Raw genomic sequence first — 25387 nt, forward strand, 5'->3', positions numbered from 1 at the left:
TATTACTGTGATACAATTTTGCATTAGTGTGAGTGAGCTACTCATCCGATACGTGTGTGTGTTCTTCCGACATGAATTAATGGGATTGGTGCGTTCCTATGTGGGTGTACGTAATTATAAGATGGTTGTAATGTTTTTTTAATAAGCCCCAAACTTTTTGTTCTTCCCAACTTTTTGTTAATCATTCCATTCTTGTTAGATGAACTAGAGAATAAGTAACGGAAATTATATTTTTTGCCGATTTCGATTAAGGGCAACAATTTCGAGCCCAAATTTTATGATTGCATATAACACACACTTTAGATTTGTTGTTTTTATTAATTTTTTATACCTACAATGAGTAATAAACTAAAAAAAGTCTTTATAAACAGCCTAAATAAAAAATACTGATGCATCGTTAAAAATTTGATAAAGCGCCATCTACCGTTATCGCTTTGCATTACAGAGAGCAGACAAAATATTAAAGTTATAAGCCTTACTATAAGTTCACACTGAGCGTTTTATAGCGGGCTCTTAAAAAAAACGCATTTTAATAATTATCATATACTATTTACGTTTGTGTTTGTGTCTGTCTGATGGGTTACGATGGTTCTCAAAGCGCGAGTTTACAAAAGAGCTGCTTCATAGCGCGTAATGTGTACTTAGGGCTAGACCCATGTTTACCGACACTTGTCAACGTCACTGTCAACCAACCCCTACAACAGCAAATGTGATGTTTGCTTTTACAAAAGCAACGATTTTCATTCAATCTTACTAATCTGATTTACTTGTGGATCCTTTGGATGGCTTGGGAGGCAAAAACCTGAACAATCCCCACATAGAGCAGGATAAGCGCAAGAAGAACTACGTTCATTTATTTAGTATCTAGAATAAAAAAACTTACTATATTTGCAACCAGAATAGAGAGGACTGTTTGAGAGGGGACAAGAATTTGAAGTTAGTGCTAATACTTAGACGGGACCGAAATCGAATTTAAGTCATAACATCCAATCTTAATCATAAATAGATTTTTTTTTCAATAAATTCTTTTCTAGCATTGACAGATATGAAAATAGCGTATCGTCTCAGGAACTATACAGCGTAAGTTCAAAGAAAGCGATTTAAAAATAATATCACAGTAGCAAAAATGCCATCCGTCAACGTCGCGAGTACTACCGGCCCACACCGGAAAGTTGGTGGCGTACAGAATTAGAAATGTATTTTTACAGTCACTGCACCCCTACACGAAGTTAAAAAAAAATCTTTATGCAAATAACGGCACGTGTAAATACAAGGGGGAAGTTGGGGAAACTGGCCGGTTTTAGTTTCAACCAAATAAAAGAAAAAAAATCGGTTTAGGAAAAGCGTTTCTACGCTCGAAGTTGCCGGAAAGCGACTTTGTTTGGAATTTAATGGGGCCGAAAGGAAACGGCAAATTAATTTATTTACTTTTCAATATAACATTGTTTCTGGAATTTTAAAAGGTTATTTAAAGATAGTCATTGAAAAGTCAAGCAGATATTGAGAGCAATAACTGCAGTGCAGTTAAAATATTTCAACGAGCAATCTTGAGATTAATTCATTATCATTTTAGATGGTTCCATCAACGGAATTCGATAAGTTTGTACAATTTGGACTAAACAAAAAAGAATTTCTTAAGTTTAAAACTGTTTAAAGAAAAAAAAAACAATATTTAATCAATTGAAGTTGATAAAAATTCAATATAAGTAAGAGGGCACACAAGAAAGAGATTGGTAAGTTCAATCGGGGCAGGCATTCATCGTCATTGTTCGCGACAATCGACAATCAATCAATGCTATACCGAACGGCACAATGGCTCTTATCAACTGCGAAGTGCCTCAGTGAAAAGGTTATATGCGACTTTTATCGCGCCGTGAAAAACTTGAATTAATTGGATTCGAGCGCGAGAGCCACGTAAAAGATAAGAATTAATGTAAATATTTATAACAAAAGAATGTATGTTTTTTCAATCGTTTGATGGAGCCCATCACATTACATATGTATAACATAAATCAAATTAGGCGACTCTTTTGCGCTTTAAAGTTATATCTAACTGCAAAGTTACATCTTGACGCGGTTCAAAAATGTAATAAACTAGCAACAAGCTCATTTTGAGCCTTGATTTAAAGTTTGAAACAATTTTGTTTTCCCGATTTAAAGGTAACGCCCTTCTGGAATCTTCAGCGGCTTCGATCTGAACAGAAATTCGTCGAAAGCTCATTTATAATTGTATTATACGTTTGTCGGTTTAATAGGATTGGAGCTTTCAGTGGCAAACGTGGGGAATCAGCGGCAGGCAACGAAACAAATTCGTGTATTCTATCATCCGGCGCTCACAAAGGCCTCGGCCCTGATAACTGAACAATGAAATGTAACAAGTCGTCTATTCGGCATTGTACGCGACGACGGGCGCGGGGGAGAGCTCGCCGGGGGCGGAGGGAGAGGGATTTCCATTATATTTCCATTTCCACCTCGATTCCCCGCGACTTATCGCGGCCTCTCGGACTAGGTGAGTCTATCTTTCTATAACGTTAGTCATTGAGTCGTTTCAAACCTAACATTTGTTACCGTAACGTGAATAGAATTAAATTAAAATATTTAATATCTCACTTAAATGTTGAATTATAGATTTCATTTCGTAAAATAATTTATATTTTTTTACACCTGTCACGGAAAATTATCCAAACGAAAATGACTGCAATTTTAAATAACAAATCTACATATCCAAGCATAACTCATCGATAAACGAGAGCAGCGGCATCACGTGCATATAAACAGCGCTATCACGGCACGTCGCAACAGACCTGATAGAGACCACACACCGCATGGGTATCGCGTCATCTCTCCGCGTGCCATTTAATCTTAATCAAACTGCCGAAACATTGCGAAAACACCGACCTCCTACTATTACGTACGTTGACTACTGTTTGGAATACTGATAGTGATGCTACGCATAGAGCCGATCGCGTCTATCGAGTTAGAGATAAAGAATCACAACCGTATCAGATGAAAAATAACATAACAAATTAAAATGAAATTGTTAATAATTTGTAGCAAACGCACAAGTTCCCAACATTTCAACTTTTTTTTCTCACTTTTTCTGCTTATTGCTAAGTACATAAAGCTACATATGACCATGATAGGGAGTTATTCTTGTGTTGTGGTAATTTTAAGTAAAGTTTGCTACGATAATTTTTTTATATTTTATGAACTTATTATCTTATTATCATGTCATACCCATACATGTCCTAGCTTCACCTAGTGAATTAAGCTCAAGAATAGAAAGAGGCAAGTGTGTATACGACAAAAATATGTAAACAAGTATCTTGCTATAGAAATTGTGAGTATAAAAAGTTAATACTTATATCCAATCACAGTAAACTTAATCAAAAGTAAATGCACATCGCTACATATTAGATTGTATACGCAGCCGGCGCAAGTGATTAATGACACGCCTGCTTCGAACCCGTAACTATTTTAAAACAAAACAAGACCATCCTATTGGTCGATTTTTCTTGAATGGAAGACTAAAAATTTGAAGATAATTAATGGTCGAGTGCTCTTGAGGAGATAACGTGAGACTTAACGTAGGGTTCCGTCTGAGTGCGATATCTTTGCTACTGTGCTTTGAGTGGAGCGCATTTTTCATACGTTAAATAGATGCACATTTACTCTGGAACACATTTAGTATTTTTTTTGTATCTCGACACCAATTACGAATTCCTTCGGCGGTAACAGAAAATAATAAACTTTGAACCAAATTATATACTGAAAAACAATTCTACTATTATATAGATTTGATCTTACAAAGCAAAAACTTAAAGAGTAAGTAAATCAAATGTTTCTAGTTCAAATAATATCCTTGAAAAGTTAATTAAAAATTTGTTTGGATAAATAATTTACTTTAAACTATCATTGAAGTGAATAACATTGAGTCAGTTAATACATATCTTAGGCCTTCGAAGTTTGAAATTAATTAACTACCCCGGACAACTTCAAAGCGGCCGAAACTAAGTCGAAATTGGCGCGTCTTATCGCTAGGCCAGATAAGGGTTATGACACAGGCTCATCGAGCCGAGAGGAATCGAGCTACGTTTGACTTAGATTGCTTGTTCGGCCCACACAACGATTGTACAGTTAGCAAATAAAATAAAATAGATAGATAATAAAATCGGTAAGGATTTACTATGTTTATATGTTTTCAATAGCTGACCAAGGTACTATAACTTAGGACTTGAAAGCCGTTGATGCTAGTAAAATATGGATGGACAGTTATATGAATAATGGACGTGAACTTACCTAAGAAATTGATAAAATAGAGAAACCTTTTCTTTTATTTTACGTTAACTGTCACATTACATTTTGTACATTTGTATCGCAAACTACATACAAGCCAACTACTATGAACTCAATATGAAATTTAACTTTTGTTGCTGACTGTAGCGATCTACATGTCAGTCGTGAGCATTATCTATGACGGAATTTAATGAACAAAGACCCACGCGCTATCTACGAAGAGTATTCAATTTTGTCTCATTGCTTTTGGTTATCATCAGATCCATGAATTGATTTATAAAATCACGCGTGATATTAAAATTAATTTTAAATTAGTGAAAGGCGTCAGGACGCACATTTTATGATGAAAATAAGAGTTTAATGTTAGAAACGTAATACCTGATATTTTTTATATATTGGTACACGACCAAAAAACTCCATGACTACATAAAAATGTTTAATAAAACACTTCACAAGTTAAAAGAATTTGTATGTAACTAGCAGAATTCGCAATGACAACGTGGCAAGGCAAGCGAGAGTACTAAACTAAACAAGACACAACTGTACTAGCGAAATTTGTATGACCTTTCAATTACAATAGGAGTAGTAAATCAACCGACTTGACCATAAATTAATTCCCAGGCAAATTCGAAAACAGTAGGCGACAGCGGCGCAACTCGAGGGCGCTTTGTTCCTCTACGGCGTCAGCTAAACAGAAGGTGAACGCCTTTGTGTCGGGACTTGTAAATTTTATGAAAAGTGAAATTCCTTTTGAATGCTCGTTCGCGCCATAAATAACTTGCGAATAGAAGCAAGGCCATTGTTTCGCAGACTTATTGTTTTACGTCGATACGCACGCGAAGTTAGAGGTGTGCAAATCGGGGAGTGCCTATTGCATTTTGCTTACCTGCGCTAGTTGTGCAAAATCTTGCGGAAGCCTTTCAATTTTAAACTATAATATAATTCTACTTTATTCACATTCGTAATGGTCATTTCAATAAAAGAGAGACAACGTTACTTTAATATGACTTTTACTGTCAACGATTAATGAAAAAGTTCTACTAACGTCTAAATAACTTTATAATAAATATATAAATAAATTGCATACACTCACCAAATTGACTTCGCATCCAAGGGTAGAGCGGGCTGGGCAGCGAGGCGTTGGTGTTGGGAGGGGGTTGCTGTGGCGGCTGCTGCGCGTGCATGGCCTGCTGGTGCATGGGTGGCATCTGCGTCTGGTGCTGCATGTCGTCCACCGGGTACATGAGGTGCTGCTGGTGCACGCCATGCTGCACCATGTGCTGCTGCGCGTGCATGTGGTGCGGCATCTGCTGTGCCTGCTCCAGTGGAGGGCTGCCTGGCACACCGCCCGGCACGCCGCCCGCCGTCGCCGCCGCCGCTTGAAGCTTGCACGACGTGTACACCGCGGGCGCCGGGGGCTGGTGCCCGTTCGGCCCATACCCGTCAGACTTGGGGCCCATGTGGCCCATATGAGTGGGACTATCGGGCCGGTAGCCGTTCTGCTCCATCTGTTGGTAGTAGCCGAGCCGGTCGTAGGGCGGAAACCTGGGGTAGGGCATGCCAGGCGCGGGCTGCGCTGGATAGTGGTGTTGCGCTGGCCGAAGTTGTTGGTCGCAGCCGTCCATTTCGTGGCCCTGCTGCGGCACAGCGCCGTAGTGCGCGTGCGCCTGCTGATGCTCGTGTCCGCCCCCGTTCCTCATGTCCGGCATGGCGTAGGCATTGGAGAAGTATGTCATGCTGTCGCAGTTGTTGGCGCTCATCGCGGGCCCGCAGCCCGCGCTGCTCGCGTCCGTATCTTCCGTTGCAGATTCTCGGCCGCTGAGGCCGACACTATCACCGATACGGTCACCACACAAACACTTCGGATTCCATTCACTACGCGGCGGCGATTGAACCCGCTGAAGCTTCACGCGATTCCAGACGGTGCCTCCTCATCGGAAACTCGGCGAATCTGAAAATAATTAAAGAGTACATTTAGTCGATTGACAACTGATTCATCTATCAAAACAACCGAGTGCTTCTGTTTGGTGCGCGACATCCCATCGCCGTCGACCTAACAGTCGCTACTGACAGACACGTGTCTGTATCCCAGGACACACGTGAAGCCATAAAATTCCACATATTCCGAGTAAAACGCCTATTAGCGACAACCTGTCTGTGATACATGCCCCCGTACGCCGGAGATAACTGAGCGGCACATTCTTAAACGCTAGTAAGTTTAAATTCCGTCTTTGTCTGACTGAAGCTAGCGGTTCTTCAAATGTGAGACGGGGAGATGAAATAGTGTCACGTCCCGTTCGACATATGGCTGACCCGCCATCATATCCATGGCGTTTCCCAGCAGTTGATGGAGCATGAGTGACAACCGCGCCGCTACCTGGCGACATAACTTTGCAATGACGTTAATTTGTGTGGCGAGGGACAAATGTGCTCGAAACCTTCGCGTTATCGTTACATCTCGTTCTTCTGGTTTTAAAGTATAAAATTTATGACGCATTTGAAGTCGGCTACTAGATTTTAACAACTAACGGAGATAATAAAAAAGCGGAGTATTTTATAAAGACATTAATTTATGATTTTATTTGGAGTTTATTAAAAAAAAAATAGCCTTTTCTTACACAAAGACATTAACATTCAAGACATTTAATAAAGTTATTATTTGAGAGTGAGTGAATATATAAAACAATAATAGGTTTATTTGACATAAAATAAATCCGTCGATACAAAGTTACGTCAACACGATTTTGATGTGGTTTGTTAAACTTATGTCCAATGTAAAAAATGTACATGGCGCTTTAGTCGAGAGAGAAGCCCGCCCCCCGACTGCTGGCGGTTATTTAAAACTCAAAAGTTCAAGCTTCATTAGCGAAACTTAATGACGACCGCAACCACTACAGATCTCTATAGGTACCTATCTAACATATATGTTATATTTCCATTTGCTATGGTCTTTTTACTCTAGAAATAATTCTATATAATAGGTATAAACCTAGGTACATGATAAATTAGTGGTAGTAATCTTAGACAAAGAATACTACTAACCCTAATCACTCTATGATATAAGATTCAATAGTGTCTCTTCCGATCTCTTATCGAGTTTAATTACCATTGTAATGAAAATGTCAGGAAATACTTTACTGTAATTGCGCAAAATAAACGTTTAACAATTGAAAGGCACACTCGAAAAAATTTGCATGTTGAGGGATGGACAATTTAAATTTACGATTTCGACAACCCCCAACGCGGAGCGACCCTCGCATTTTTTTAATTTTTCAATTTCCATTTACATTCCAACAACTGGATCGTGTCCAATCTGAGAGCAAGTAATCTATTGCTACGTATAATCCGAGAAATAATAATATGTAATGAGACATGTTGCATGACATGCATTGTTAACATAGTATTATTTTTTTTAATAACTCGGTCTGTTATACAGTAACAAATTAAGTAGATCAGGTAATATTACTGCGAAAAGGAGAAAATAATACGTGTGTATAATAGATTATCTTTTAATTTTTTCATCCGTAGAGCTCAGATCGGAGCTAATGTCTCTAGCATGCAATTACGAGCAGCGATACAATCTCCGCGTGCACTCGGTTCAAGGAACATGTCTTTAAACTGACCGACGAGGAAATTAACAGTCTCACGTGCTTTTGATAATTTGATAACGAAGTGTACTTTGATTTATTTCACAGGGAACTTGTTTTATGAGGCGACGTCGCTCGGCCGCGTTCACATGCCCTTTGGCTCGGCCGAGAGCGATACGAGACTTACTGGGAAAGGAGTTTTATAATTGTCTTTGTAACACAACACGGCGAATACTTCACTAGAAGGCGACATTTCGTCTGCGGCCACTAAGAGGAAAAGTTATTCGGGTAAAGAGATAAAGTAAACTAAAAACATTTTCCTAACTCGTCTCTCTCGGGAGATGTCAGCCGCGATATGTGTTCCGAAGTACCTTTGCCTGTGGGAATTAAAACTTAAAATAACAAGGGCCTACAAAGACAGAAATGTCTACTTGATTACACACATAAAAGACATTTAACATATTAAGTATATTCTATCATTCATGTTCATATTTTTCGTAGATTTCATTGTTGACTTATGAAAATCTATGAAGCATACATCTTGTGAAAATGGTTAAAGCCAGACATGATAACTGCTTTAAATGTTTCGTGCATCATCTATACTGCTTTTTTAACAAGCCAAAAGATATAAATCATTTTAATATACGTGTTCTATTAGAGAAGTGACTGAATTAAAAAGAATATTAATAACATTTCGCGTACGACACCCCGTTACTGTTAATCAAACGACGATCAAAGGATTTTATTTTTGGAGGATTCCCAACGCGTGTATTTATCATTCCAACTATTTGTCAATTAAGGAGCTATTGTGGGCTCACAAGTGGGCTTGATATATGCACTGTATCGGCATAGTGCCGACTTGAAGGCGGAAGAAAAAGTGTTTTATAGCATATATATTTTAGCACGAGTGGATGAAGACATCACATTTTCGATAACTTTTTGTAATTTCTTTTTAAAATTATGAACAAGATATTACTCATCGTTTCATAGTTTTGTAATATACAATAAATAATAGACAGTTATTTATTATAACTTTACTTAGTCCAATTCGTTTTAAACTAATTACGCATGTTTATTCTAATAAGAATGTAGCTTCATATGTAGCCAGTTTTCTATTATTATGTTGTAAAATTATACTTCATTTACGCTTAAAAAAGCACTAAGAAGAAACGCTATCTCATGGATAACAAAGACAAAATAATATAGCCTAAAATGACTGTAGTTCATGTATATAAATTTTCTATAAACACTTTTTTACTCATCTGTACTTAATTTGACAGATAGAAACAATTGTTCTTGTACGTAGCAATGATAGAAACTGATTGTTTGAATAACATCGAATAATTAATATGCTTACAAATATTATGCTTCCCTAAATATATATTCAATGTTTTATGAATCTAAATAAATCGTAACGGCGTTTGCGAATCTTATATCTATTAGCATAATAATCAATTGATATAATTTGTACAAAACATATCGAGTTTATTAAACATATTTGATGTTTGTAATATAACATTTGATGATAGCAATCAATTTATAAAACTGTGATTCACAATTTATTTCACTAATATAACATGTAGTGTGATTATTTTTATATTTCTAGTAGCTGTCGCCCGCGACTCTCTCTATTTGTGTATAATAAGTAGCCTATGTGTTCTTCCAGACTATTTTCTACATCTATGTCAAAATTCAGCCATATCCATGCAGTCATCCCGGAGATACCTTCAAACAAACATCTAACTAACTACTAACTAACTAACTAAAGAAGTAAGATAAGCATAGTATATATAAAGCTTTGTCGTTTACAAAATACATTTTCAGGTGATTCTTTTTAAAATTAAGTTTAAACGCTTCACTTTTCCACACTATTACTATGTGTTTACACTGCTAAAACATATTGATCATGTCACTTATGAATATACAAACGTATGTCTGTTCAAACAATCTTGTGGTTTCTTTGTAAGAAACACTAAAAGGACAGAAATGAAAATATCATCCATTACTACGCACGCGCACATTTATCCGCGCCTCAATCCTTCTGATCTTAGCTTGGGTTCTTTTATGAACATTTATATTAATGTTGCAATGTATGAAAGCAATTAGAAATTGCCTTTAGCATTTTTGATTAATTTCCAATTTTATATAATTTTTACGTAATAAAATGAATTTCAAGACTTGCGCAATCACTAGACATTTAAAACTACTTATCCATTTTTTTATCTTTAAAACGTATTTGCTTATAACTGAAGCTAACATTTTCGAATAGTCAAATAGCAAAATATATACAAACAATATCTAATTAAAACTTATAACTTTGCTTTTAGATAATAATATATCGACCGGTAGAATCTGTTTGAAGGGTTTTATTCAATATGTATGTCATGAGGAGTGTCATTAAAAAATATTACGCTGGTAACGAGTCTCTCGGGAGAGTCTGCTGAGCGGCCTGAGTGGAATGCGATGTCGCGCTAATTACGGGCTCCAACTTCTAAATTTAATCAGCCAACTTGAGCAATTTTCAACGCGCCTACATTATTTTTGATAAAATTTGACGTGACATTTCTTGTCGATTATAATAACCCAGTTACTAAAAAAATCTTAAAGAAGGGATGTCTGTAAATTGTCATTTGAACTGAGCGACCAGTTCACACAAACATTAAGTTCACACATCATTTATTAATGAGAAAAATAAACATATTATTAAGAGTCATAATGTAAGTCAAGACCTTTGTTTACTTTTTTGAATTTATTTCCTACAATACTACATTAAACTCTAATCGATTTTTACGAATTAAGGCGAGGCATATCGAGTCGTAGTATCACTAAAAGTGTTAACCAAACGCAGGATTTTTAAAAAGTTGGATTATAGTAAAAGGTATGTGCAGTTTTATTTTTTAATTACTTTATTTATAAATTTGATTTGAATATAATGTTTGGTTTTATTCAACTATACAGCCATTACAGTCAGGTTAATTAATTTATATCTAGCGACAGTTTATACTTTACAAAAATATGATTTCTAGGTACCATATGCACTGTACAAAATTTAATTTTCCATACATTCAGTTCCATCGTGGGGGGATAACATTTAATTTGTCGTCCTGTTCGCGTGTCCACGCATAATACAACCTGCACCGCTTTGGGGTTGTAGAGTGCAACCACACGTGCTAGCCACTGAGTGCAGTTTTTTGTCGCGAGGTGGCGTTAGGGCCTACCTTATTTATAGTCTTGTTTACAGTTTTCATGCAATTTTTCTATCTAGTAATGAAGGTTAATAAACTGTTCGTAAGTACACTTGTTTCAATTATTTTGGTCATTATGTACAAACATACAACTATAAATTTACAATACAATAGACAAGCGTCCCTACAACTAATAGCCCTGTCCTATACGTATTATTCTAGATTAGTATCTTAAGAATTAATAATAAGCTGAGCGATAATTAATTCTAAAATAATGTTGTAGATTCGCCATAAAACTTGTATCTTAACATATCGTTGCACCTGTTTTTTTAAGGAAAATGAAAGGCATATGAATAGTTTTTTACAGATGCGTTTGAACAGTGGAAACGGGCCGTAAAAGTGAGAGTTCATAAACATATATAAAATTAAAACACAGACGAGCTTAAATCAGAGCATTCTATGTCACGTGGTCCTATGCATAGAGTAGGTACAGGTAGAGGTGGAGGAATTTGTTAATCAAAGCGAACGCAATCAATAACGCACCGCGCAATCAAAATGTCTGGCATTCCTCACCGTCCATAGGGCACGAGGCATCTTAAAGGATTGCTTGTTCTGTGCCAATGCTGATTTATCACTTGACAGTCATTAGAAACTATTAAACTAAGTACTGTCTTCGGATATTGATATAATTAACAGGTGGGTTTCAATAATTTTATATTAATATAAGATTTCGTTTTACGCAAAGGCAGCTTAAATCTCTATAAATAAGTCTGTTAATAATATTTTTGATATTAAACAAATATACATGTTTAAAATTCAATTTTCAACTTTCATTTTGAAAAACATTTTATCAGTTCCAATCTACTTAACTTTAACAAGCAGCTGTGTATGTTAGAGAATTTAAAACACATTCTTTTCTAATAAACTAGAAGGGTTTTTGAACTCTAGAAGGGTTTTTGCAGGTGTAAACAAAATAACTTAATTAAAATATTTAATCGTAAAATTGTAAATTGCTGTCGTCTTCGACTTAGTCCACACGTAATTAAAAAATAAAACTTAATTATTATTTTTTTATAACAGAAGGGGGCAAACGAGCAGCGGGAACACCGAGATGTTCAACAACGTCCATGGACATCTGCAATACCAGAGGAAACGCAGATGCGTTGGCGGCCTTTAAGAGGCAATTAGTAGCCCCTGTGTTCTTCAAGGCTATGCTCTACATTAATGCCAAATTTTATCGAGATCCGTAGAACCGTTCTGGTGATACCTTATAACAAACATCCAAACTTTTATATTTATAATATTAGGAGGTAAGAGTGAGATGGAATAAATTTAATTCAGAAGCATTTGTTAGAAAACCTTACATATAATGTAATTTGGTTCAGTAATGTTGGTTAATGTAACTACTAAACATATGGGTTAAACAGCAAAAAGCCTTTCTTTTATCTCTTAAAACAGGCACCTGACAGTGCTAATCACGTGTTTTTCATTTCGCTTGTATAAATTCTATTATTTGAGAAAAAAAACAAAAGTAAATAATATAAGTATAAAAATAAAAATCGGTCAATGTAAATAGCAAACATTGCATATACGTATCCCATTTATTCAATTCCCTTTAGCCCGAAGTGGCTCTGTAGTTCCAAAATCGGCCGCTGTGGCAATGTGGCGCTGCGGCGTTGACATTATAGCAGTTTAATTAACATTGCTATCATACCAGCTAATTGTTATATCGCGCAGAGCTGATTTATGAGAAGATACCAGAGCGGACATCTTTGTAATTGCCACACGTGATCCCGGTTTGTGTGTGCACACCCTAACAATGAGTACCTACGTCCGTTATTAAAATATGCTTTTAATATCAACGTTATTCAACTATAAAGGAATTTACAGCTTTATATTATATATTATGTATAACAGGTTTTTCTTTCTAATAATTTGGTACTTAATAACGTAATTAAAGACTTTTTATAATAATAGAAGTGTAAATCTTTTTAGCAAATTTTATTTATAAGCGTTATTAAAATAATTTTTCTCAATAAGTCAGCTTTGAATATAAAATTATACTTACAAAAAAGTGAATTATTTCATTCTAATAATTACGAATCATTTCATTTTTTAAATTATAAAACAGCGCCATCTCTTAAAACTTTATAGAACAACCTCGACTGCGAGTCAACTTAATATCAAGTAACGCCATCTTATTAGAATTCTCGTTCTATCAGACATTATTTGACTGGATAATCTTATAAGAATAATGAAAATTTTCAAGGTAAGTTTTTTTGGATTTTTTTAATTTATTTGGACATGTTTAAAATTTACAAAATAACTTAGGAGAATTATTTTTTCTTCAGTATTCTTAAAAGTTGTGTGTCCGCCAGTACATAATTTTAAATTTGACAAAATATCAGTTAAGATTTTAAAAAATTTATAATAGATAGGACTTTTTGGCTTATAATTTTTACAGCTCAATATGAACGAATATGCCAGACACCGTGTTGGGACCATCTCTTCCGCTGTGTGCACTTCGCAGGCTATGAGTGCGGGACGTTGAAACTCATCAATCAATGTTCGGTCACAGCGTCGCTTCCAATAAGAGTTTGCTTTACCCTATCGGGTGTCGACAACGAGAGTTGCGTTTTGTAGTACGCCTCGAAAATTCGTTTTTATGATAACTCTATTGCTTAAAGAAAGTAATATTAGAATGATTTTAGCTTTCAAAGTAAATACATAAAGAAAGTATTTTTGTTATAGTTTGCTGTCTTGTAAATTACTTTAAAATATTAACTACAAACAAAAGGCAATGTTCAAGCAATAAATCGTGTTATTAAACGAAACTATACCATCATTTTGCTAAATACCTTCACGCACTATTAATTAAGTAACTGTCCAACGTGACAAGGGTTAAGCCTTTCTGTTGTAGAATTCAAATATTATATTCAAAATTAACTAATAACAATTTTAAACAACATCTTCTGAAAAAGTTTATTTGAAAGTTAACAAGTTTAAGAACAGCACCATCTGCTAACGACCAAAAGAACTACGTGCACATGCATTCGACTTTCGAAGTAAATAGTGACCTCTAGTGATAAGTAGCAGTCATAAGTCGGCTTTTAATTTTTTTATTTTTCTTTTGAAACGTTTCGATGATAGATGGCATTTTGTGATTTGAATATTAAAGAAAAATACATAATTTTAATGTTTTAATTGTAATTAATTAACATAGTCATTAAAAATAATTTGTAAGCACCAAAAATTTTATTAATCAAATAAAATTTATAATTACATATAATTAAAACAAAATTTGAATTAATCTGGATAGAAAAGATTTTAAAGTGATAGCTTTTGTAATTAGATATTCGCTAGCTCGGTTACTAGTAAATTAATTTCGGTAAATTATTTCTTTATAGTCATTACTCACGTAATTACATACTAACATGTTCTAATTAAATTAAAAATAACCTGTTGAGCTAAGTTCAAACGTAATATTTTATACTTTTGATTTATGGTTTTTATTTATGATGACTAAATATTTTTATTAAAACAAATTGAAAATGCGAAAGAAAATACAATCGTAAAAGTTTTTCCAAGAAAAAAAACAAAGTCGTACAGATAAATTATTTTCGTTCTATCCCAAATTTAATTTTGAAATTCTTTGGTGCGCGATTTGGAAAAAAGGAACGGCACGTTAGGGATGGGATCGGCGTCTGTCGAGACTTTTTGTGCGATTTTTTCGACGTTATTATTATGAGAAAAAAATTCGGAGTCAGTAAAGCGGAACGTAGGGTGGGGTGACGGGGGGGGGGCTTGACGAGGGTTCCCGGTTTGATTGAAGCGGGAGTGGGGGGCGGGGCGGTGACGTCACACTCTCATAATAGGCCGTACCGAGCAGTGATGGCCGCCGTTTATCAAGAACCAGTGTTAATTCTAAGTCTTTCTTCATACAAAACTTTGAAATCGGTAAGCTTAATTCAAATAACTTTACGTAGTTGTGACGTCACACGTTCTCTTGATTAATATTAGTTACATGCCAGTGACTTTAATTATTCCACTGGCCAGTATCTAATTAATTATATTTTTTACGATATTAATTATTCGATAAAGTTTTATGATTGGTTGTAAAGTTAACAATAAATTATTCTGTTTAAATAAAAACTTTTAAGTATATACCTTTGTAATTGTTTTATGTTACATAATTTTTAACAACAACTTATAAAATTATTATATATATAAAAAAACTGTAACTTTTTATTTTTGTAAGTTAGTTTTATAATAAATGTTTTGCCAAAATTTACTTTAGTAATTACACAATACATTTGATGAATGTCACATGTTTTCAACTACATATTGTATTTATGACAGATATAACTCAATATTTTACATTTTTTTAAATAAAAAATATGTTATCCGTTTTTTATTCTTTGATTAATAAACCACTTTGATTATTTTACCACTGTTTTAATTTTTACTCTAATAGAATGCTAGTGCATGAAAATAAAATAAGAGTTACATAAGATTTCTTTGAGAAAAAAAGGTGCAAAAAAAACTACTATTATAGCCTTCTAAACTCAAAAAGATTTTTTAGCGCAGTAGACAAAATTTAAGATACTTTATTTTTTTTACTTCATAAACCAAAGAGCACACAAAATTATTATTAAAATCTAATAGGTTCACTAGTGAATAATATTCAATATTTTTTGTGCTATACAATTAAAAAAAAGTATAGTTAATAAAATGTAAAGCTTGGACTAGTTACGGTGCGTGCGTATGGGCGGAGCGGTTCGCGTGACGAGGCGCATTATGAAAGGAAACACCTCGCACATCACTAGCTACGCCTATACCGCGCTAGTTGCTGGCCTATCATTTCTATACATTTTTTTGCATTAGAATCTTGTTTGCTTTGTTTTTTTCACATCTAATCAACATTTCTGATTTCATCTTTGTTTATTGTGAAACACAAGCGAATAATGTAGGTAATTTAATTTAATGATAAAAAATAATTGCGCTTCGTCAAACAATAATCTGAAGAAATAGGAATTTATACTCTTTAAACGGTTTCTTTTTCAACAATTTTACGGAGAACTTATTAGCATACGTCTATAAATATAATACAAATGTACAAAAATTTAGGTAAATAAACCCAAAAACTTATAAATGTGAAAACGCTACCGCTTATCCCTCGGGGTCTCAAACTATTTTACATCTGAGAAAGAGCGAGACTCTGATTTGATACCACACGGTGAGTATTTTTAAGCGACGACGTTATTTTAGTAAATCAAATTCAACTTTCTACAAGTTATTATTGAAAAAATACATAATATATACATAAATTTAAATAATAATTACATACTGGCTATTGAACTTGACGCTAATTATAAATTTTAGTGAATTAATTGCCTTCATTTAATAAAAAATAATCTCGAAATTACATAAATTAATAAATAATTTTCTAGTCTGAATCAGATAAATAAAAATAAAATCCTTCACATTTTTAATACTTAATCTACTTGAAATAAATTTTATGTAAATTTATACCGTGATGATAATTCTAATCATTAAATACTAGTTATTATAATAATAATTCAGGTCAAGTTTGCTAATTGAAAAACTATCACGGCAATTCGCACAATTGTAGTAGACAGAAGTAGTCAATAATTGTTATAGTTAACGATTCATTTCATTGTTAATAGTTTCAAAACTTACCATAAATGGCTATAAGAGATGGATGGCACAATTCTAAGATAAACACGAATCTATATTGAAATATGAACGTTTCATTACCTGCAACTATGTTTACTGACATTTCACAGGCGATGATTTGCGAAAAGCGAAAAACAATGGAAAGCATTGAAATGAATAAGAATTATTGAAAGCATATTTTATCATAGACTTCAAGTTAATGCGGACAATGATAAATTATAAGTTAAAGAAACATAAATGTGGCTAGAGAGGACACTTTAGACCATTATTAATCACAATATTAAAATAATTAAAAAAGTAAAATGTAATATTTTTGATTGACGATAGTATAAGTAACTCTACATTTACAGACATGGAAAGCTAGTCTGCTACCTAATATAATTATGATTGCTATTTGTCATTACAAAACCCAACCGACACTACTAAACACATCATCAACCACATTTTTACCACAAAAACCCTACCAATAACTCTAAAAATGATAAAATAAATAAAATTTCACTGAACACACTCACCGCGTACACATCGATCACCAATTTATCAATTAATCAATTAAATAAATTAAAACAAATTGCCATATTGTGGTGTCGATTAGACAAGGCGAGTAACGAGTTCTGGATTGAACAAAGCAAATAAATTATGAACATTAGCAGTTTTATTATTAACCGTAATGTTTGTACAGGTGGTACTGGCGGCTGTACACGGACCGCGGCGAATGTAGGTTGTGGTACAATTAGTTACCGCGTCGCTATCAATGTGTTTAGTGTTACGATATCGAAGTCAAACATTAATCGAATCGTACCAGACGGAGCAAGATATATCAAGTGTCTGGTACGAATGGTAAAATGCGGTAAGGGTGAACAATATCAATAATCTGTAGTCACAAAATTGAAGAATGACAGAAAGGAACCATTAAAAACTTCAAACTTTCGTGAGACATTATAATAAACTTATATAAAAACGTTTTTTATGCAAGTTTAGAAAGAAACCATTGATAAATCTTTGCATAAACAGGTATGACAGTAAGCAATACCAACAAAAGATGAGCGCCGGTCCAAGAAGAACGGAATAATATAATATACTAACTGTCGCCCACGACTTCGTCTGTGCAGGATCAAAAAAAACTAATTAGTAGCCTATGTGTTCCTATACTATGTTCTACATCCATGTCAAATTTCATCGAGATCCATTCAGTAGTTTATATGGGAAAAAGCAAAAGGCTGTTTTTGGGGTTTTTCCGGCAACTATTCTAATTTTTCTCACCTTTTAAACCTTCCTTAGACATCCACAAACATTACAAGACCAAGATAAGATAACTCCGTACAGCCGTTCTCGAGTTGTAGCGCGACTAACTAATAATTGTTTTTTATATTATTACATTTTTTTTAATCATTGTTCAAGCATTTAAACAATTTTAGTACAGTCAAATTATTGATGATATGTAAAAGAAATTAAACTTGAAATAACCGTGTGTAGGTAGTATTTTATATTTCAGCTTTTGTATTTCACATTGGCCGCGGCCGGCGCGATGGCAGGTGGTGTTTAATCAGGGAATACACGCCACGAGGTCTTAAGGCGGAAATAATCAAAATAAGTATAGACTACGATAAATCAACGTGTAGACACGCTCCCTTATAAAGCTTTGTAACAGTTAAATGTGTTATTTTACTTACTATAATTAGTATCATACTGATTTCGTATTTTGAAAGTAAAAAACTATTAAAATTGTTAAATGATTACTTAATAAGATGACAAGATACCTAAGTTTATTCTGCACCTATATAGTTATATTCTGCAGATGCATTATGTTTCAGCATGGTCACCTGTCAAGTGTTTATGTTTTCTCTTTATGGTTCTATTATGACTCAACATTTTTAACCTTTTTTTGAAATATGTGTCATCATTACATTATTTCTTATTTTAAAAAATATTCAACAATGATATATTTGTATGTACAGTCAGCTGCATAAATTACATTTACAAAACTTTAGAAACTTATAAAATCCGTTTTCAAAAATACTTATGCATACGTCCAGAACATGTAATTATGGACGGACGCATAGGAACCGATTCGTGCATATACATTTTTAAAACCCAAAGCGTATAAAAGTTTCTGAAGCTTTATAAATGTATATATATTTATGCAGCTGACTGTACATTACTATAAAGACAAAAGTAATTATACTTGTATTACTCACTTATTACTTCAAAATTTACTTATGACTTTCTGAAAAGGCGTTGAAACAAAGTAATAATAACAAGCGAGTTAAGATCAACGCTGAACATGCTTACAATGTTGGCGATCGCTTCAAAACACATGTTGTTAAGCGGTTACTAACGAGGAGGTTAGCGTAACGTTTAGCGAAGCACCGCATTAACTAAATTGTATAATTTATGCGTTTACATCAATAACCGATACAATAAAATGTACTATGTTTGTGCAAGGAATTTCAATTGGCCTTAATGGTACCACGATGTATGTTTTCTGTAAAAAAAAAAAAGTTACACAAATATGCATTTATGTCATCGCTTATTTGTACCCTACTACAACAGAAGGGTTAATGTCTTTAGTATGCATAAATAAACATTCTTTTGTGACTTATAGCTTAAAGTTATCGATTTTTAAAACTCAAAATAAGATGTCTTTTTAATCATATTCTTCAATTAGTCAGACTTATCAAATTGATTACTAATTAATTATTTGTTTCGAGCCGCATTCCTGACTTTTTGTATTAAACATGAAATTATTTTAATTATTTTGTATGTACCCGGGCTATCATTGAAAAAACTAGACCGATTTCATAGATGAGAGCAATGTTCGATGCCGGAGGCGATTTCGCCACCGTTATTATGATACGTCTATAAATCAAAATATAATTTAAGTTATTCCATTTCAAAGCGATGAAAAATTCAATATTTAAAAAAAAAGAAAGTTTAGGTCTTACATATTTTAAGCTACCGTTAAATTACAATTGTCATATTTTTAATCTATTATTGAAATCGTAAGGTTAATCTTACATGAATTAATTTTGCTAGTAATAAGAAGTGGCTGTTAAAAGGTTACTAATAAAATCTTGGCTGAGGGATTAGTACCTATGAGTCCTGTGTAGTTTTATTTGTGATATATTCGCATTCATCTATACAAAAATGAACCAGTAGTGTTAATAAACGATAGCTTAGCTAACCTCACAGGCAAAGTATTAATTAATTATTTAAAAAAATGAGATGGTACTACGTACGATGGTAAACGAGTATATTCGTGATGTAAGTTTTTAGAAGTCTGAGTCACTTTAAGACTATTGAAATCCAGACAATGTAGCCGCAGGCAGCCCGCAAATAGTTGTCTACTCAAATTTAGCTGAGATATATACCTATCTATCTATGCTACAGTTAGTCGTCTAGGCAACGCGAGTCCGCGAGCCAATCTATTAAACCCATTTTCAAACCACTTATTCGTTTATTATTTTTAGTCGTCACGTTCCAATGTATTCCCAGAATTTAAGCTTGTTTTATAAAAGAAAATTTATCGATTACTCTTGACTAATTGTCGTATTTTAATTAACAATTCACATCTTACTATAATTATAAATGCGAATTTTTGGATGGATGGATGTTTGTTTGAATGTATCTCCACAACTGGATGGATGGATCTGCATGGATCTCCCTGAAATTTGTCATACATATTGAACATAGCCCGAAAGACCACATAGGCTAAGTTTTTTTAAATTTCGCGTGGACGGAGTACGTGCGAGAGCTATAAATTAATGATATTCAACCAAGTTGTACATATTGTCTGTTGCCGTGTTACAGCTTTTAATATACTATTTTTGAAGCACAAGGAAATCCATTCCACTTATCTCCTTTCTTTCCAAAGGTGCTTTTAGTGCTGCTTTTACTATGTATATATTACTGGAGACACGGCACCAGCTACTTTGCAAACAATAAATTTATGACTTCTTTATATTCATTTATATATCATGCTATAATAATTATTTACTTATGTACTAACGAGAGTGTCGCAAACATTGCCCAGCATTGTGGACCGTCAGTCTTAAAACGGCTCACCCATATCAAACTCTACGTACAACTAATTACATTACTATATATACTGAACCATTGTTCCTTTATGTACGAGCCGATAGTAAATATATACCAAATGTATCGATTCGATTTGTTTAAGAATATTAAAATAGGTATCTACGTGATTTGTGTAATCGATTGCAGTATACGGATCTTATATGCAATAATTGCAATTTGTTTTTTTTTGGTAGACGTGTTGTTTCATCCGGGAAGTTGACACGTTTCCCGGTAGTCTGAGCTATATCAAAGCAGGATATTAGGTTTTGCGACGACGTGTGTGGCATTTACTTCGAATTTTATGCTTGTTGTTTTACTAAATATTAGTCGCCTTGTAAGTAAAAGATTACAAAAAAAAAATTAAGCGTGTATAAGTACGTAACATAAGTGTTTTCAATTTGTGAAATAACATTTAGAAACTTCATTATTCCTATTAAATAAATTCCATTCACTTCTTGAGATTTTAAAATTTTTAAAACAAGTCCTTATACGTCAAGGACGAACCCGATCCTTTTTAATCGTTCTGTAGAATCCGATCAACAAAATCGATTTCGAAATATAAAAAAAAAACGAACATAATCTAACGTTTCCGATCGACGCGAGCGCAGCAAAGATTAATATTCAAATCGTCCGCCCGATAATTTTACAAATTCGCCTTACAAATGAGCGGGTGTTGCGCGGCCTATAATACACATTAATTTTACCGACGTCTCATGTCAAACCCGCAATCCAAGTATGATTATCTTTATTTAGTGATAATTTATCAACGTAAGTGTTCACTTCACATCGTCCTTTTGTTGTTATTTAGCCGATATCGAAAACGCTACAGGACTCTTTTGCATAAACAGCATCATAGGCTATTAATATACCAATTTTGAACCTCATTCACAAATGATAAACAATCTAGACTGCATTTGTTATTAAGTTAACTAAGAGCACTCCCTTCATGAAATTTGAGACCTATAGATTTAAACGAATGAATAGATATTTTTGTATGTGTATTGCAACAAAAATATATTAAACGCAATCTTTTATTTAATTATCTTAATTTACATCATTTAATAATTTTATAGAAACAATTCTACAGTAAAATTTAACATGGAATTTATCAAAAATAATTAAACAAAACTTAGTTTAAGTATAGATGTTATCATAGAAAAAAATATGACTTCATTTTATAATATATTATGTCAAATTATGACAAGCGACTTACATATCCGTGGAAAGTTAATTAAAATATTTAATGAGGCAGCCGTTTCGTTAGCGGGAGCCGATGACACGGACAAATGATATTAAATTAACGATACACCAAGGTGGGCGTAATCATTCCCCTCTCATATTAAGAATTTAGATAATGCTTGTGGCAAATTAAACATAGGCGGCGGACAAATAAGAAATAAAGCCCTTAAGGGAGAAATCAATATTACTCTTATTCTACAGTTTCTTAAGCAATAATAATAATAATATAGCCCTGTATTGTGAAATTATTTGATATTATATCATCAGCTCACTATACGTCCCCGCCAAGGGGCTCAGAGCCTACTCTAAGTTAAGGATGATTAGGCCATAGTCAACCACGCTGGCCAAGTGCGGGTTGGTTGACTTCACACATATCTTTACATTTCTTCTCCGATATGTGCAGGTTGCATCACGATGATTTCCTTCACCGTAAGAACGTCGGATAAATGTACATATGTAAATCGAAAATCGAAAAACACATTGGTACATGGCGGGATTCGAACCCAGGACCTGCAGATTGCAAGTCAAGTGCTTGACCACTGAGCCACAAACGATCCTTATTTTTGATATCATATAGTTACAGGTATTCAAAAATTTATAAGATGTCCCTAATCTCAGTGTGCCTCTTGGCATAGGCCTCCTCTAAACATTTCCATTGCTGTCTTGTGCGACTCCCCTCCAATATGGGCCGGCTACCGTGCTTCTTAAGCAATAAACAAGCTTATAATCGTTTGCACAAATTAAACGATATTATTTGTATACAATAAAACGATGATACTTCACGCAAAGATATTCTACAGAACAACAAGTCTATAGAAGTATATATAAACAGACAAGAATTCGTATCAACATTTGACGTACACTATAAGATTATTTCTTCAAGTTTCTGCGCCACTCACAGAACTCTTGAATAATTCATTTTTTTTCTTCGCCTTACTCTACCACGGTTAGTGGAATAATTGTCTCTGCTGTATGACTTAGCGAAGAGATACAATCTTATACATTCATTATAATTTTACTCTACACTTAAAGTGTAGCAACTAATGTCGTATCTAATTTATTACGCGAACATAAATTATAAATGCAATTTTGTTAATAATTGCACGGTTTTAATTCAAAATTTTCATAATGTGTAATAAAAAAGTTGTAAAACAGTTAGTTCCTTCATTTTAATGGTAGTGTTGTAAAGAAACAAAAGTTGTTTGAATACGCATTAAGAGAAAATATCTATGAGCCTCCAAGGGCAAAGTATATGCCCAAAAACATATTTTCGTCGCCATTATTATCTTTAGAAGGACAGAGATAACTATATTAGTCTATACAGGTCTTTCAATAATTTAAATTCAATAATTAACATTGCAAGAGAACCTGATTTTTAAAAACTCTACAAAAATATGTAAACTGGTGAATTGATAAAAATTCAAGTACAATGTAGATACATATCTAAGTGAAATTTTTTCTCTAGAACTTTCTTGAATATAAGTATTCTATGCAGTTGCCAAGGGCGATCCTAATTTAAAAGTTCAAAACATCCGCGTCCTATCCGTAGTAAAGTCCGAGGAGCGGGCGACGGGCATAGAAAGTCGTGCGCACAGTCACGCCGCATTATCACATCAACCAAATCTCCGACTCTGGTGCACATTAAAATCTTACATGCTGTTCGCTTTATTAAAGCAGTTTAAAAAAGCAGTTCATCTGATGGTCAGTAGATAGCGGTGAAAGGTACCGTTACAATAATAGCCGGTAGAAAACCACCTTCTATTTCCGAATGCACACACACGAGATGTTCGCCCGTGTATCTGGATCGAATTTGTGAAAACTTGTTTTTATAATACGGATGCTCCGGTAACATATTTAAAATGGACTAACATTTATTTTATTGCATCTATGAATCAACCGAGATCGGCGTTTCTAAACACACCAAAAATCAATTCAACATTTAGGATTCATCAAAACCAAATGACCTTTAGTTTTGATTCCTCACATTACATATATTGCAAGTTAGCTCCTTTATAATCATTAGTCAAAAATATATATATTTTTTTAAATATTTGCTACATTATTTACTGAAATTAAAAATTAATATAAAAATAGGGAAAAGAAACTTTAAGAAACTGTTCTAAGATAATTATTCCGGAACCGTAGCCTCTAGTAAAGGGCATTTGAGAAAGGGGATCTCGTTAAAATTTTGAAACTAATGTTGGTAAACGTAATAAATAAAGCGCTTAGTCAAGCGTGACTCCAAACGTTTAAACTTTGCCCCAATCTTATAAAAAAAATATGTTTATCAAAGAACATTGAGTTTGTTAACTTATTAATGAGATTCAATTTATTTATCAACTTATCTACAGAGTGTTCTGGTAATGATTTGCTTTATGTTTCCGCGGCATCTGATAAATTTTTATAAGATAAAATTTTATTACAAATCACCTGTTATAAGAAAGCCTAGCCTAAAATTGATAAAACAAGTTTCAACGGATGTATTCTTAAACGTTAATTTTTTTTTTCTTTTTTTTATAGGCGCACCAGAACCGAATCGCCTAATATCAAAGACGATAAAATTAGAGTAGCATAAAAAGTGTATTGACACCTTTTAAACAACTTTTGAACAACATTTTAAGTCTGATTGCACAATCTTTCGTTTTTATAAAAAAAAATATACGAATGCTATAAAGATAAAGAAAAATATAAAATTTGACATTTATATGCAGAACTATAAAATTCGTACGTCTAGGCAATATAGCTAATATTTGAAAGATGTATATTATTACTATAAAAAAAATTAAACTTAAGTTTAACTACTGTACAGCTGAATATTACAATGATTTTAAACATGTAACAGAGCCTTAAACGATAAGGCCACGCGACTTTGAAATGTTGACGCCTGACATATTGTATGCGGCGTTTACTTTGAGATTCGTTTCAGTTTTGTGCCGTTTGTTTATAGGTAGATAAAGTAGATATAAATTGAAATCTATTAAAAATATTACAGCAAAATATAATACTACAAACACAACACTTATGCAAAAAAAAAACAAAAGGATTCTCATGCCACATGGTTTATTGTTTTTGTCCAAGAGATGTCGCTATACTTATATACCATGGAAGTCCCATTTTAAAGGGCAATAAATACTAATAATACGTCTTGAGTCATATTATATTTATTATTTTATATTAAGCAATATATTAGGCATCCAAAGGACTGAGCTATGAAATTTAATTAGTTTTTATGATTCCAAAAAATTAAGGACGAATTATATAAATAAAAGAGGTTAAAGTTTGACATAAATTATGTTTTTTAAAGAC

At 33.6% G+C, this 25387-nt stretch overlaps 1 protein-coding gene across 5 annotated transcripts in view; it reads right to left on the reverse strand.

Annotated features, from left to right (window-relative positions):
• LOC106122565 (homeotic protein antennapedia) overlaps positions 1–25387 on the reverse strand; it is a 152319-nt gene that overhangs the window by 9324 nt on the left and 117608 nt on the right. For all 5 annotated transcript variants that reach the window (XM_013318614.1, XM_013318612.1, XM_013318615.1 and 2 more), the window contains one exon: positions 5390–6247. In XM_013318614.1, the coding sequence (XP_013174068.1) occupies positions 5390–6056 (667 nt within the window). In that variant the 5' untranslated portion in view covers positions 6057–6247. The remainder of the gene's footprint in view (positions 1–5389; positions 6248–25387) is intronic.

Source organism: Papilio xuthus, unplaced genomic scaffold (assembly GCF_000836235.2).
Source record: "Papilio xuthus unplaced genomic scaffold, Pxut_1.1 DF826923.1, whole genome shotgun sequence".
Lineage (NCBI taxonomy): Eukaryota > Metazoa > Arthropoda > Insecta > Lepidoptera > Papilionidae > Papilio > Papilio xuthus.